General features: G+C 44.9%; 1 protein-coding gene across 1 annotated transcript in view; it reads right to left on the bottom strand.

Annotated features, from left to right (window-relative positions):
- LOC117881579 (E-selectin-like) overlaps positions 1 to 15,069 on the bottom strand; it is an 18,350-nt gene extending 3,281 nt beyond the window's left edge. Inside the window, exons 1-7 of the mRNA XM_034778990.1 lie at positions 14,978 to 15,069; positions 4,628 to 4,844; positions 3,753 to 3,832; positions 2,564 to 2,950; positions 2,285 to 2,392; positions 1,961 to 2,146; positions 1,020 to 1,211 (exon numbers count right to left, since the gene is read on the bottom strand). Coding sequence (XP_034634881.1) covers positions 1,020 to 1,211; positions 1,961 to 2,146; positions 2,285 to 2,392; positions 2,564 to 2,950; positions 3,753 to 3,789 — 910 coding nt within the window. The 5' untranslated portion in view covers positions 3,790 to 3,832; positions 4,628 to 4,844; positions 14,978 to 15,069. The remainder of the gene's footprint in view (positions 1 to 1,019; positions 1,212 to 1,960; positions 2,147 to 2,284; positions 2,393 to 2,563; positions 2,951 to 3,752; positions 3,833 to 4,627; positions 4,845 to 14,977) is intronic.
- Between the last annotated feature and the right edge of the window lie 840 nt (positions 15,070 to 15,909).

The following is a 15,909-nucleotide window of genomic DNA, read 5'->3' on the forward strand; positions in this document are numbered from 1 at the left end:
GGGGGCTCAGGGCTGGAGCAGAGGATTAGGGTGCAGGGGGATGAGGGCTCTGGCCAGATCTTGGGGGGGCTCAGGGCTGGGGCAGAGGATTAGGGTGCGGGGGGGATGAGGGATGGGGCTGAGGATGAGAGGTTTGGGGCATTGGAGAGGCTCAGGGCTAGGGCAGAAGGGCAGGGTAAGGGCAGCCTGCCCTGCCATTAGGGGATGGGGGGCACTAGGACCCTGGGGCAGCAGACAGCCATTGAGCAGGAATGTGCAGCACAAGCAGGCATGGGATAGGCCCGTGCCGTTTTCTTTCAGGCAGGGATGCTCTGGGATGGGGTTGGGGGAGACCCGCGGGCGGGGGGGGAGGTGGCAGGCGGGGGCTGGCCCGGGAAGGCAGGAGAGGGGCCGGGGCTTGCTGCACCGGGAGAGTGGAGCCATTTGCCCACCCCTGCATTAGGGTGTGCCTGTGCACACCCAGCACACCCCATGCGCAAGCCTATGAAGCCATCACACTGCACAACTGCAAATCACATGGAATAGCATGGAGCTTAGTTTGGAACAAAGTAAAAGAAAAAAATTTCTTCTGCATGGTAACAGAATATACATTGATGGGAGCTGGGCGTTAGAGAGCGAAGCTATCTCCCTGCAGGCTAAGAAAGTGACTAGGAGGAGTGGGATCTGGGTGTCTCAGGGGACTGAACACGGGATTTCGGGATGTCTCAGTATTTCATAACATGTAACCAAAATACAAATCTATTCTTGTAAGATGTATATAGTGTCTCTAAAAAACGTTCTAAATTATGCCCCATTTCTGGTACTGACAGATGTGCATCAGACCCCACTCCAAATCAACATGCATTTCAGATCTGAAACAAATGATCTTTCAGTGATCTTTCTATGAAGCACCTTAGAGTTCAGCCTTTCTGAAAAAAGGTGCTACGTGAAAATCAAGAGCTTATATTATCACTCTATCTAGCTGATTGGCTTTGCAAAGCTTCTGCACTCGAAGCACTTGATAGGAATTGCTTAATCTTAGGTACTTTCGCATTCCGGCTGTTCTCCATCCCACTTTCCAGAAGCGCCACACTGCAGCCTGTCTGATCCCTTCAATACAAACCCTTCTTCACAGGCAAACTCACAGGTTGAATTCCACAGCAAGTTCCCAAAAGCCGGAGAGCATGTCAGGGAGCCATGAGCTGGAGCCTTTAAGCCATCACACTGCACAACTGCAAATCACATGGAATAGCGTGGAGCTTAGTTTGGAGCAAACTAAAAGAAAAACTTTTCTTCTGCATGGCGGGAGCTGGGCATTAGAGAGCGAAGCTATCTCCCTGCAGGTTAAGAAAGTGACCGGGGCAGAGACAGTGTAGAGCTATCTAGGGCAGGGTTAAGGGAATGTCCCTCCCTGAACTGTACTTCTTCTGGGACAAAGAGAGGCCTGTAGGCTCCAGATCTGTCACTCTGAAACCCAATTCACTTTAAGAATTTAATTTTAAAATAGTGGGCCAGAGCCTCCATTGCTGTAAAGGGGCAAAGCTGCATTGAAGTCAACAGAGCCGTAAGGATTTATGCCAGTTGAGATCTGACCTACAGTTCCTTGAGAATTTACCTCCAGGGCCGGCTCTAGGCACCAGCAAAACAAGCTGGTGCTTGGGGTGGCACATTTTTAGGNGGCATTAGAGAGTGAAGCTATCTCCCTGCAGGTTAAGAAAGTGACCGGGGCAGAGACAGTGTAGAGCTATCTAGGGCAGGGTTAAGTCAATGCCTCTCCCTGACCTGTACTTCTTCTGGGACAAAGGCAGGCCTGTAGGCCACAGATCTATCAATCTGAAACCCAATTCACTTTAAGAATTTAATATTAAAATAGTGGGCTAGAGCCTCCATTGCTGTAAAGGGGCAAAGCTGCATTGAAGTCAACAGATCCATAAGGATTCATGCCAGTTGAGATCTGACCTACAGTTCCTTGAGAATTTACCTGTACATGCTGGAGTGGGTGCAGACCAGTTTCCGGAAGAGGTACACCAGACTGGTTCAAACCCAGTTGATTCATAGCCTTCTGCACACTGAACCTCACAGGATGAGTTGTAGCTGTAGGTCTGCAGTGGATGGCTGCACTCCAGTGTCCCTTGATCGGGTTCTTTTAATTGGTTGCAAGTCACAACTACAAAGGGACACAAGCAGGCCTACAGTCAGTACCACTTTCTCAACAGCAAATGAAATAATCAAACTAGCTAGACCTACTGAAAACTAGCTGACATGCACATCTCCCTGTTTGGAAGGCATTAAGAAATAATCTTACCATGCTGGCATTCAGGCCCATAGAATCCAGCATCACAGAGGCAGGTATGATTGTTAATGGTCTCCAGGCATTCACCATGGCCACTGCAGGAAGACTGGTTACAGGAAGCTAGAAGGAAATTCAGCATGGTTATAAAACAATCTATCCCCTTTACTAGCTAATCTGTTTAAAGTCATTGCAGTGCTTTGATTAATGATTAATGCATATATATAGGTTAGCTAATAAACGTCCATTTTCTTATTATTATATAGGCTCTTTGGGATTGATTGCATTCTGTACCTGCGTAGCACAAGGCAACCTTCTGTTTGCTGCATCTTTCATCATTCCATTTGCCTGCATCCCTGTCTCTTTTGATGTAGATTTCCACACAGTCCTCGTCATTCTTTCTGTTGTTTGGTTCACCCTGAGCCCAGTTTTTAGCCTCTTCAGTCAGCCGTTTTCTTGTTCCAACCCAGGTCCACTCATTATCAATCTTTCTGATTCCAATCCAGTAATAAGTTGGATTGAAGGGTAAAAATGTATTCAGATGGGCAATTTCCTTCTTATTCTGAATGGCAACCATATTTGTATAGTGTTTCCTACACCATTTCTCCGCAAGCTTATAGGTCATATTTTTTTCTGAATAGTGGTATGTCCAGCAATTGCCCTCCTCAAGCACCATAAGTCCTAGAAAGAGAAGATGCAGAGAAGTTGGTATCCTTTTACCTGTGCTTCCTGTTCTGTTATCAAAGGCCATGTTTATCTCTTTATATTATTCTGCTTTACAAAGAGCATTTCCAGGAAGAATTAGAATCTATCTCTTTGAGAGAACTGATCAGAAAAAGAACTTCAGCAGCTAGAACTGCAGTATATAGCACAGAGATATTTAAAAGTACAGAAAAATCCCAGAAAGTTACAGAGAGAGAGAGAGGAATGAAAACAGCACAGAAATTTAGCCCAAACACACAAGATGTCAGTGTCAAAATGCTCTTCCAAGAGCTAACAGAAATAACATTTTTGAATTAGGGATCCCACCTGCATGCTACGTTTTGGATATAACTTCTACAGCAACCTAGACCTGATTGCTTTTTTTCTAAAGAAGGCTATATCTAGATCTCAGTGGATATTGTATATGTGCAGGTATTTGAGCCTGTGTAGGTAGTGGCTGCATTTGCTTTATACAAAGTTACAATAGTCTCCCAATCAGACATGTCAATATCAAATGTAGGGGCTCCAGTTTGTCAAAGATGTGTCCAGTCATTGCCCACACTGGGTGGGTATGCTGCACAGCCCCACATAAGGGCCACTTTTGGCTTTGGCAGTTAAGAGAGGAAGCATGCCATGCCATCTAATGCTTTTTGTGCAAATCTGCCCTAAATCTTAACCCAGCTACTGCACCCCCATTTACTTCAGAAGGAAGCTGCGAGAAAACAGCAGTGCTATTACTTCCAGTCTAACTTGTTTTCCACTCATATACACACTCACGTACTGTAAGTGAGAACAGAGAGGAACCACAGGCCAATCATGTTTCTGGAGAACTTCTCTTCACTTTGCTCTTTGAAGAGATGGCTGCAAAAAACAAACATGCAGGATTACAGCACATGGTTTAAGCACTAATATTAATTTATTGCAATACAATAAAATCATACAACGTTATTGTCTATATCATCTTTCCTATATGCTATTTTCACAAATCACTTTACGGGGTTAAACAGCAAGACTCTCCACTGGGCTAGTGTGTTGTCTAAAGCAGATCTTAATGGTGAGGCAGACTGGAAATTAAAGTAACTTGCACAGGACATTTGTGTAGCGTTACTTCAGATCTGACTTAATCTGACAGCTCTGAGCTGAGATCACTGACAATGAACTCAGCTAAGATATGAATACCTTTGGAAGGATTCGATTTTTATCAGTAAAAGTCGATAAACATTGATTTCAAGTAAGAAAAATGCTGCTTGAGAACTTAGAGTTTGATTTAAGGGTATTTATTTTGTATATTGTGACACAAGATATTGACAGTTTGTGTTTTAACTGTTATAAAGCTTTAACTTTTTGAATCTCAATGTCTATTGTCATGAAATAATTATTGTCTGACTCACACAGACACACATACACACTTTCTGATTCTCCATAATTTCCCACAACTGTGAAAATTTAAATGGATAAAAAAATTTTAAAAATGCTTAAAAGACATAATTTTGCACAAGTGTGAAAATTTAAATCAATAAAAAAATCTTTAAAATGCTTAAAAATAAACTAAACTTTTTATTCATCAAAATTATACAAAAATAAAAATTGAATTCTGCCAAGCATGGATATGAAATACAACAAAACTAAAACTACTTGAAAGGCTATTATACTTACAGATTGTGGCTGTGATGCCTGGTGCTACGTAGCAGCCTGGTAAAGATGTGTCTTCAGCGACTGTTTTCCTTTGCTAAGTCACGGCAGTGGTTCTTATGCTAAGACTCAGTGGAGAGCTGCCAGTCAGTGTGTACCCTTTGCCTTCAGCTCGCAGCCTTTTTATTCTATCAGCTCCTACTTCCTAGAAATTCCAGTGACGTAGCTAAGAGGATATCTGCTAATAAGAAAGTGAAAAATTCACCAGGAAAAAGTATATCCATGATGCCAAAACTCACAAATACACACCCATATGCCTTCCTCTCCCAGACACACACCAACACCTTAGATTTTAATTCAGATTAATGCACAATTTCAGGATATCAAGAGAAAATAAAAAATTCACACTCAACTAATCTTAGCATGTGGGTGAACTGATTCCTTACAGCTTTTCTGTTCTCATGGCTGTGTTTGTTTTGTTTGACCATAGCGAGCTTTACATTGTCCCCCCACATCCACCTTCCATACAGTAGTAAAGCTGAGTTGTGTCTTCCAGAAATGAAAAGAAAGAAACATATCATTTACTGACTCCCTTAGGTTCTCAGATACCATGGTGACAGGCATGGAATGAGAACCAAAATAGATGGAAGTGGCACTTTACTAAAAAAAACATTCTCTATCTCTATTACATTTCTAGAGGATTTTAACATGAGTGGCGGAGATATTCAAAACCAGCTAGTGGATTTAGGTGCAAAACTCCTGTTAATTTAAATGGGAATTGGGTGTCTAAATCTCCTAGGAAACTTGGAAAATCTTAGCCAATGATTATATTTTTGAAATATACAGAAATTTACTCAGCATTTCACCCACATCATCCTCACACTCTCCTGGGGGTCATGCATTGTAAATATATTAAAGAGATGTTCATTATGAGGATATCTTAACAACTCTAAAGTTAAAGCTGAGTTGAATTTTGCAATTAAAATAGGAGGATCAAAAATTGTTTGTTATGGATGAATAGTGCAGTGTGTCCTCCTCAAACATACCCCAGTTACTCTTTGAGTACAGAATGAATTTTCGAAGGATTGACAAGTTAATCCATTAATTACTTTGTCCAGGCTCAGCACAGCCCATGGAGCAGGAGCAACAGTTCCTCACTGAATGTAACCTCTCAGTGCCACCTGAGCCTATCTCTCCGCTTCTGGAAGCACAGGGCTCACTCTTCAAACAGCCGTTTTCACCACCTGAACTGGGTACCTTCACTGACAGCGAACCCAATACACAGCAGCAGGCGAACTTCTCCCCACCTGCCTCTCCTCCTCCACTGGAACCTCTTCCATCTCAGACTACAGTCCACAGCCACCAGCCTCAGTTTCCCTGCTTTGCCCCCCCCCCCCCCCCCCGTGGGCGGCATCTGGGTTGTCCTACCCTATGCCTTGGCCTCAGTGGTACCCTTGGTCACATCCTCCTACCACTTATCCTCAGACCTCTTCCATGAAACCACCACCTGTTTCTGTGCCTCGATCTCCAGCTCCGTCCATGTCTAGAGTACCTGAACCCTCTCCTGAGAGCATGAGCTACGAAACCATATCCTGACTCACCGAACCCTAATTCTCCATTTGCTCCAGACGGAGCCCTCTCCCCCTCACCTCCACAGAACATGGACGACTGTAAACAATTTCAAGAGCTTTTCAAAAGGGTGGCACTCAGTCAAGACATCCCCCTAGAAGAGGTTCAGGAGACACATAGAATCATAGAATCATAGAATATCAGAGTTGGAAGGGACCTCAAGAGGTCATCTAGTCCAACCCCCTGCTCAAAGCAGGACCAATTCCCAGCTAAATCATCCCAGCCAGGGCTTTGTCAAGCCGGGCCTTAAAAACCTCCAAGGAAGGAGACTCCACCACCTCCCTAGGTAACGCATTCCAGTGTTTCACCACCCTCCTAGTGAAATAGTTTTTCCTGATATCCAACCTGGACCTCCCCCACTGCAACTTGAGACCATTGCTCCTTGTTCTGTCATCTGCCACCACTGAGAACAGCCGAGCTCCATCCTCTTTGGAACCCCCCTTCAGGTAGTTGAAGGCTGCTATCAAATCCCCCCTCATTCTTCTCTTCTGGAGACTAAACAATCCCAGTTCTCTCAGCCTCTCCTCATAAGTCATGTGCTCCAGACCCCTAATCATTTTTGTTGCCCTCCGCTGGACTCTTTCCAATTTTTCCACATCCTTCACACACACAATACAAACTCCTCAGAATCCTTCAACCCTCTGCACCCTCAAAGATCGTGCTCCCTATAAATGAAGCACTCCTGGAACCAGGTGACACTCTCTGGCAAACTCCAGCTTCTTTATTACCAACCTGCAGAAAGACTGAATGTAAATACTATGTTCCTGCTAAGGATGCTGACTTCCTATTTTCTCACCCAAAGCTGAACTCTCTTGTCATCAATGCAGTCACAAAGGACGAAACAGCCACAATATTGGCCCACCCCACAAGACAAGGACCTTAAACGCCTTGATGTTTTGGGTCGCAAGGTTTACACATCCTTTACTCTACAGTTCAGGATTGCAAACTACTCTGCACTCCTCAAGTATCAGAGGGGTAGCCGTGTTAGTCTGAATCTGTAAAAAGTAACAGAGGGTCCTGTGGCACCTTTAAGACTAACAGAAGTATTGGGAGCATAAGCTTTCGTGGGTAAGAACCTCACTTCTTCAGATGCAAGTAATGGAAATCTCCAGAGGCAGGTATAAATCAGTATGGAAATAACGAGGTTAGTTCAATCAGGGAGGGTGAGGTGCTCTGCTAGCAGTTGAGGTGTGAACACCAAGGGAGGAGAAACTGCTTCTGTGGTTGGATAGCCATTCACAGTCTTTGTTTAATCCTGATCTGATGGTGTCAAATTTGCAAATGAACTGGAGCTCAGCAGTTTCTCTTTGGAGTCTGGTCCTGAAGTTTTTTTTGCTGTAAGATGGCTACCTTTACATCTGCTATTGTGTGGCCAGGGAGGTTGAAGTGTTCTCCTACAGGTTTTTGTATATTGCCATTCCTGATATCTGATTTGTGTCCATTTATCCTCTTGCGTAGTGACTGTCCAGTTTGGCCAATGTACATAGCAGAGGGGCATTGCTGGCATATGATGGCATATATAACATTGGTGGATGTGCAGGTGAATGAGCCGGTGATGTTGTAGCTGATCTGGTTAGGTCCTGTGATGGTGTTGCTGGTGTAGATATGTGGGCAGAGTTGGCATCGAGGTTTGCTGCATGGGTTGGTTCCTGAGTTAGAGCTGTTATGGTGCGGTGCGTGGTTGCTGGTGAGAATATGCTTAAGGTTGGCAGGTTGTCTGTGGGCGAGGACTGGCCTGCTTCCCAAGGTCTGTGAAAGTGAGGGATCATTGTCCAGGATGGGTTGTAGATCACTGATGATGCGTTGGAGAGGTTTAAGCTGAGGACTGTAGGTGATGGCCAGTGGAGTTCTGTTGGTTTCTTTTTTGGGCCTGTCTTGTAGCAGGAGGCTTCTGGGTACACCTCTGGCTCTGTTGATTTGTTTCTTTATTTCCTTGTGTGGGTATCGTAATTTTGAGAATGCTTGGTGAAGATCTTGTAGGTGTTGGTCTCTGTCTGAGGGGTTGGAGCAGATGCGATTGTACCTCAGTGCTTGGCTGTAGACGATAGATCGTATGGTGTGACCGGGGTGGAAGCTGGAGGCATGAAGGTAGGCGTAGCGGTCGGTGGGTTTTCGGTATAGGGTAGTGTTAATGTGGCCATCGCTTATTTGTACGGTGGTGTCTAGGAAGTGGACCTCCCGTGTAGATTGGTCCAGGCTGAGGTTGATGGTGGGGTGGAAGCTGTTGAAATCATGGTGGAATTCTTCCAGGGTCTCCTTCCCATGGGTCCAGATGATGAAGATGTCATCAATATAGCGTAGGTAGAGAAGGGGCATGAGTGGACGAGAGCTGAGGAAGCGTTGTTCCAGGTCTGCACTCCTCGCCAGCTACGACTTTGATAACTACAATAAACTTTTTGAATTTGCCTCTTACATTCCAGAGGATAGGAGAGCAGACTTTAAATCAATTCTGAGCGAGGGCCAATTGATTTCCAGAACGGTCCTACAAGTCTCTTTAGACACGGCGGACTCAGCAGCCCGTACTACTGCAACTGCTGTGGTTATGCGCAGATCTTCATGCCTTTCTGCATCTGGCATCCCTAAAGATCTGCAGACCAAAGTGGAGGACCTCCCCTTTGATAAAGACAAACTATTTTCCAAAAAAACAATGAACTACTTCACACCATGAAAGATTCTACAGCGACACTGCACATCCTGGGCATTCACCCATCTCTTCCCATGAGACAACTATACCAACCCTACTAAAGACCACGCACACAACAATATTGTCGGCCTCAACCCAATCCATATGAGGTAAATAGGAATCGCGCTAGACCCCCAAAGCGCAGACAAAATCAAACTCAAGCAACCACCTCCCACCCATCCGGGAATAAACAACAATTGTGAAACATTGGTTGAGGGTCTGCATGACCACTCCTTGATTCCACAGCCTACTTGCCCACTTTCCCACCGCCTCCAGAGTTTCCAACATGCCTGGCAGCGAATTAGACAGGACCGATAGGTCCTCGAAACAGTTCAGTCCAGTTACTCTATCCCATTCATATCCTATCCATCCTTCCCCGTCCCTCTTCAGGGACCCCTCTCACAAGCACCTTCTTCACGTAGAAGTGGCTCACCTTCTCCATCTAGGCGCAGTGGAACCTGTGCCAACGCAACATTGAGGGAAAGGGTTCTACTCCCATTACATCCTGACCCAGAAAAAAACTGGGGGATGGAGGTCTATACTAGACCTACGCCAACTGAACAAATTTGTGAGGATACAAAAATTCAAGATGGTCACACTGGGCGCAATAATTCCTGCACTGGATCAAGGGTTTACAGCCCTCGACCTACAGCATGCTTATTTTCATATATCAATTCATCCAGCTCACAGACACTTCCTACGATTCACAATCGGTCACGACCATTTTCAATACAGAGTTCTTCCTTTCGACCTCTCCACAGCACCGAAAGTCTTTTCCAAAACTCTAGCCGTGGTCGTGACTTACCTCCACAAACATGGAATCACGCTTTTCCCCTACCTGGACAATTGCCTCATCAAGGGCAACTCCTATGGCGAGACACTTCAAGCTACCTGTTTAGCCATCTCCCTCTTTCTCAGCCTAGGCCTGCAAACAAACATCCAAAAATCCACCCTGACACCTGCACAACATATCGAGTTCATCAGAGCTCATCTTGATTCAATCCAGAGCAGGGCCTCGCTCCCATATCACAGATTCCTCGCTATCACACAGCTCATACTCACACTCTCTATTCGTCCCAGGACATAGGCAAGAATCTGTCTACAGCTCCTTGGTCACATGGCAGCCACCACCTTCATGGTCCAATACGCCAGGCTGCACATGAGTTGTCTTCAGGGCTGGTGCAATTCCAATTTCAAACCCAACAGACACACCTTAGTGACTCTGCTAACTCCTCCTCCCAATGTTATAGCTTCCCTTCATTGGTGGACAAGACTAGAAAACCTCTGCACGGGGGGTTTCCTTCCAGCAACGATCCCCAACACTCATGCTCACCATGGACACTTCCCTAATTGGTTTGGGAGCGCATCTCAGGGGACACAGGGCACAAGGCTGGTGGTCCACATCAGAGATGCACCCACACATAAATTTCTTAGACCTCAGACCAGTGAGGCGAGCATGCCTTCACTTTCTTCCCCTCATAAAGAACAAATCTGTTCGGGTCTTAACAAACAAGATAGCATGTATGTACTACATCAACAGATAAGGGCAGCTCTTCTCCCTGTGGGGCACCCCGTCAATAGATCTCTTTGCTACAACCCAGAATCAAAAATGTCGCCTGTTTTGCTCCAGAGCGGGACTCGGGACTGCATCCCTAGGAGATGTATTCCTCATCCTGTGGAACAACTCTCTCCTGTATGCCTTCCCACCAATCCCTCTGTTACACAGGGGTCTTCGGAAGATCATAGATGACAAGGCCCGGGTCATCCTTATTGCCCCGGCTTGGCCGAGGCAGACGTGGTATCCTTACCTACTCCGCATGTCCTCCTGTCACCCACAGGTTCTCCCAACAGGCCATATCTCTTCCCCAGGACAACAGACAGGTTCTTCACCCAGCTCCAAAAGCACCACCTGACAGCCTGGTTTCTTCATGGTTCCAAACCCATGAACTAGCCTGTTCTGAGCAAGTCCGATATGTCCTCCTGCACAGTAGAAAAGTCTCCACTCGTAAAACCTACCTGCAGAAGTGCAAGTGTTTCGCCCTCTGGTGCTCACGTAATCACTTAACGCCCAATACAGTGACCTTCCCGAACATTCTAGACTACCTCCTGAAACTAAAACAGGACGGACTTTCGCTCAGCTCCATTAAAGTGCACCTGGCGGCGCTTACCACCTTCTATGACCTGTTAGAAGCTTATTCACTCTTTACTCACCCCACCATAAAACAATTTCTCACGGGCCTGCAAAATCTCTACCCTGAAATTTACCCATCGGCGGCTACATGGAATCTTAACCTCGTTCTTCATGCTCTCATGAAACCTCCATTCAAGCCCTTGGCTACCTCCTCTCTTCTCCATATGTCCATGAAGGTAGCTTTCTTAGTTGCAATAACATCAGCAAGGAGAGTAGGTGAAATAAGCACCCTGGTGGCCCATCCTCCCCACACAATCTTCGCCAAAGACAAAGTCACTCTGAGACCACATCCTAAATTTCTCCCTAAAGTGGCATCCACCTTCCACCTTAACCAACCTATATACTTACCTACTTTCTATCCCAAACCTCACAAGACTCCACACAAGGCAACCCTGCATACTCTCAATGTCAGGCGAGCAATCACTTTTTACTTAGATAGGACTAAGCCATTTCGTAAATCTCCACGACTCTTTGTCTCCAACACCAAAAGATCAAAAGGTATGGCTATCTCTAAACAACATCTGTTCGAGTGGAACTCTGACTGCATGAGATCCTCTTACTGTATTCAAAATATTCAACTGCCCGAAGGCATTAGAACTCATTCCACTTGAGCTATGTCGACATCCGTTGCCTTCCTACATAACATACCCATTTCTGACATCTGTAAAGCGGCTACATGGTCCTCTGAACACACGTTTGCCAAACACTGTGCTATCACACAAGATACCATGGCAGACACCATTGTAGGCCATACAGTACTCACTGCCACATCTCCAAAGTCCCACCAACCATAGTGGGAACTGCTACACATTCACCTACAATGGAGCACCCACAGGGACAGCACTCGAAGAAGGTGAATTTACTCATTTTGCAGTAACTGAAGTTCTTCAAGATGTGTGTCCCTGTGGGTGCTCCACTCCCCACCCTCCTCCCCTCTACTTTGGAGTACTAGTATAATTGCTCCACGGTAGAGAAGGAACTGAGGAGGGTGTGGGACGCAGGCCCTCAGGAAGATTCCAACAAGACGGGAGATACCAACTGAGCTCCTGCGTCACGACCAGGCACTGCTACCGAAAATCTCTGATCAATGGCTCCGGGACGCACTGACACCTAAAGTGGAGCACCAACAGGGACACATATCTCAAAGAACTTCAGTTACTGCAAGGTGAGTAACTTCCCCTTATGTCTTTTGTGCCCTCATTCCTCCAGCCCAGCACTCCACCATCTCTGTCCGTCTAAACTCTCTGTGCAGTGACTAGAGTGAAATTCCTGCAAGCTGCATGGACACTTTTCAAAGACACTATAATAAAGGCCCAACTTAAATGTATACCCCAAATTAAAAAACACAGTAAAAGAACTAAAAAAGAGCCACCGTGGCTTAACCACGTAAAAGAAGCAGTGAACAATAAAAAGGCATCTTTTAAAAAGTGAAAGTCAAATCCTACTGAGATAAATAGAAAGGAGCATAAACACTGCCAAATTAAGTGTAAAAATGTAATAAGAAAAACCAAAAAGGAGTTTGAAGAACAGCTAGCCAAAAACTCAAAAGGTAATAACAAAATGTTTTTTAAGTACATCAGAAGCAGGAAGCTAAACAACCAGTGGGACCCCTGGATGATCGAGATACAAAAGGAGCACTTAAAGACGATAAAGTCATTGCAGAGAAACTAAATGAATTCTTTGCTTCAGCCATCACAGCTGAGGATGTTAGGGAGATTTCCAAAACTGAGCTGTCCTTTGTAGGTGACAAATCCGAGGAATTGTCACAGATTGAAGTGTCACTAGAGGAGGTTTTGGAATTAATTGATAAACTTAACAGTAACAAGTCACTGGGACCAAATGGCATTCACCCAAGAGTTCTGAAAGAACTCAAATGTGAAGTTGCGGAACTATTAACTAAGGTTTGTAACCTGTCCTTTAAATAGGCTTCTGTACCCAATGACTGGAAGATAGCAAATGTAACGCCATATTGTAGATCTAGAGGTGATCCTGGCAATTACCTTCAGGTAAGTCTAACGTCAGTACTGGGCAAATTAGTTGAAACAATAGTAAAGAATAAAATTGTCAGACACATAAAAGAACATAATTTGTTGGGCAAAAGTCAACAGGTTTCTGTAAAGGGAAATCATGTTTTACTAATCTATTAGAGTTCTTTGAAGGGGTCAACAAACATGTGGACAAGGGGGATCCAGTGGACATAGTGTACTTAGATTTCCAGAAAGCCTTTGACAAGGTCCCTCAGCAAAGGCTCTGACGTAAATTAAGTTGTCATGGGATAAGAGGGAAGATCCTTTCATGGATTGAGAACCGGTTAAAAGACAGGGAACAAAGGGTAGGAATAAATGGTAAAGTTTCAGAATGGAGAGGGATAACTAGTGGTGTTCCCCAAGGGTCAGTCCTAGGACCAATCCTATTCAACTTATTCATAAATGATCTGGAGAAAGGGGTAAACAGTGAGGTGGCAAAGTTTGCAGATGATACTAAACTGCTCAAGATAGTTAAGACCAAAGCAGACTGTGAAGAACTTCAAAAAGATCTCACACAACTAAGTGATTGGCAACAAAATGGCAAATGAAATTTAATGTGGATAAATGTAAAGTAATGCACATTAGAAAAAATAACCCCAACTATACATACAATATGATGGGGGCTAATTTAGCTACAACTAATCAGAAAAGAGATCTTGGAGTCATCGTGGATAGTTCTCTGAAGACATCCACTGCAGTGTGCAGCAGCAGTCAAAAAAAAGCAAACAGTATGTTAGGAATCATTAAAAAAGGGATAGAGAATAAGACAGAGAACATCTTATTGCCATTATATAAATCCATGGTACGCCCACATCTTGAATAGTGCGTACAGATGTGGTCTCCTCATCTCAAAAAAGATATACTGGCATTAGAAAAGGTTCAGAGAAAAGCAACTAAAATGATTAGGGGTTTGGAACAGGTCCCATATGAGGAGAGATTAAAGAGGCTAGGACTTTTCAGCTTGGAAAAGAGGAGACTAAGGGGGGATATGATAGAGGTATATAAAATCATGAGTGGTGTGGAGAAAGTGAATAAGGAAAAGTTATTTACTTGTTCCCATAATATAAGAACTAGGGGCCACCAAATGAAATTAATGGGCAGCAGGTTTAAAACAAATAAAAGGAAGTTCTTCGTCACACAGAGTACAGTCAACCTGTGGAACTCCTGGCCTGAGGAGGTTGTGAAGGCTAGAACTATAACAGGGTTTAAAAGAGAACTAGACACATTCGTGGAGGTTAAGTCCATTAATGGCTATTAGCCAGGATGGGTAAGGAATGGTGTCCTTAGCCTCTGTTTGTCAGAGGGTGGAGATGGATGGCAGGAGAGAGATCACTTGATCATTACCTGTTAGGTTCACTCTCTCTGGGGCACCAGGCATTGGTCACTGTCGGTAGACAGGCTACTGGGTTGGATGGACCTTTGGTCTGACCCAGTATGGCCATTCTTATGTTCTTATGTTCTTAATACATATGCACCAGTAGCAGACACAATTTTCTACACTCTGAGTCCTAGTGGTGCCCCCCCACAGTCTGGCACCTGAGGCGGCCACCTCAGTTCGCCTCATGGTATCAGTTCGCCTCATGGTAAGGCCAGCCCTGCTCCCCATGTGGAGGCAATTACACCAATTCTCAGATTTGCATGTAGTTCAGAACATATAGGACTTGAAAGGAAATTGATAGGGAAGATGTGTTACCTCTGATTTCTGGAAAACTGTAAAGGAAAAATTCCTCAATGTAAAGACCAATGAAGTTTTGAAAAGATGTAATCAGGGGAATTAAAAGAACTGGGGTGCCTGCATCTCATCAGTGTACATTACAAAGGTGACTGCTTACTATTACACTTACTAGTCAATGAAGAAAATGGATCTTCGGTGACTGGCAAAAATTGGCTGTAAACATTTCAACTTGCTTGCAGTTCCATGCACAACTTTCTGGATCTAGTGGGGGAAATTATGGAAAAATATAAATTTGTATTTAATATACTCATGAGGCTAGGAAAAGTTGTGATGATAAAGCTACATGTGGTCTCAGGGTCTGTCTACACTGCAGTGTAAACCCAGAGTTAGTAGAACTCAAGTTAGCAGACCCTGGGTTTGTTAACCTAGGACTTGAGCACCTACACTTATTTGTAATCCCAGGTTAGGAATTCTTGAACCCTAGTTCCCAACCTGGATCTCCAACATTCACACTACATTACGTGGGCCTGAGTTCAACTACCCATATCCCAGGCTTCCTAGTGCCCTCCTAAAATGTGGTCACTCTAGCCTTTTGTTCATGGTGGAGTTTGGGAAAACTTGACTGTCCAGAGGACAAGTGAAGTCAGCCACAGTTTGATCTTGCCCACCAACAACCAAGGTCTGTCGGCGTTACATTTGCACTATTCAAGCTGCACAAAATGGCCAGATTTTGGCTGTAAATGTCTGGCAGTGAATTCCCCCACTGGAAGGGAATTATCTGGTGGCATAAACCTGGCCGAGGCTACTTTTGCACCAGCTACCCCCAACCTGGCAGCGGAGGCATACCATGGAAGAGCGGATATTGGGCAGAGCAGAGTTCAGTTAAACCAGTCCTCCACCAGGGGCTGGACCAGCACAGAATCAGGGAGCCACCAGCTTCCTGATGCCCCCCACCCTTCCCTGCACTGAGCAAGGCTCAGACTCGGAGGCTTGACTGTCCATGTCCTCGTTTAGAAGGAATTCCCAGGAATGATTGTGCTAGCAGGGGAAAAGGAAACCGTAGTGGCAGCAGCCTGAAGATGTTTCCAGTTTGGTGGATTT

The sequence above is a fragment of the Trachemys scripta genome, chromosome 8, assembly GCF_013100865.1.
Source record: "Trachemys scripta elegans isolate TJP31775 chromosome 8, CAS_Tse_1.0, whole genome shotgun sequence".
Lineage (NCBI taxonomy): Eukaryota > Metazoa > Chordata > Testudines > Emydidae > Trachemys > Trachemys scripta.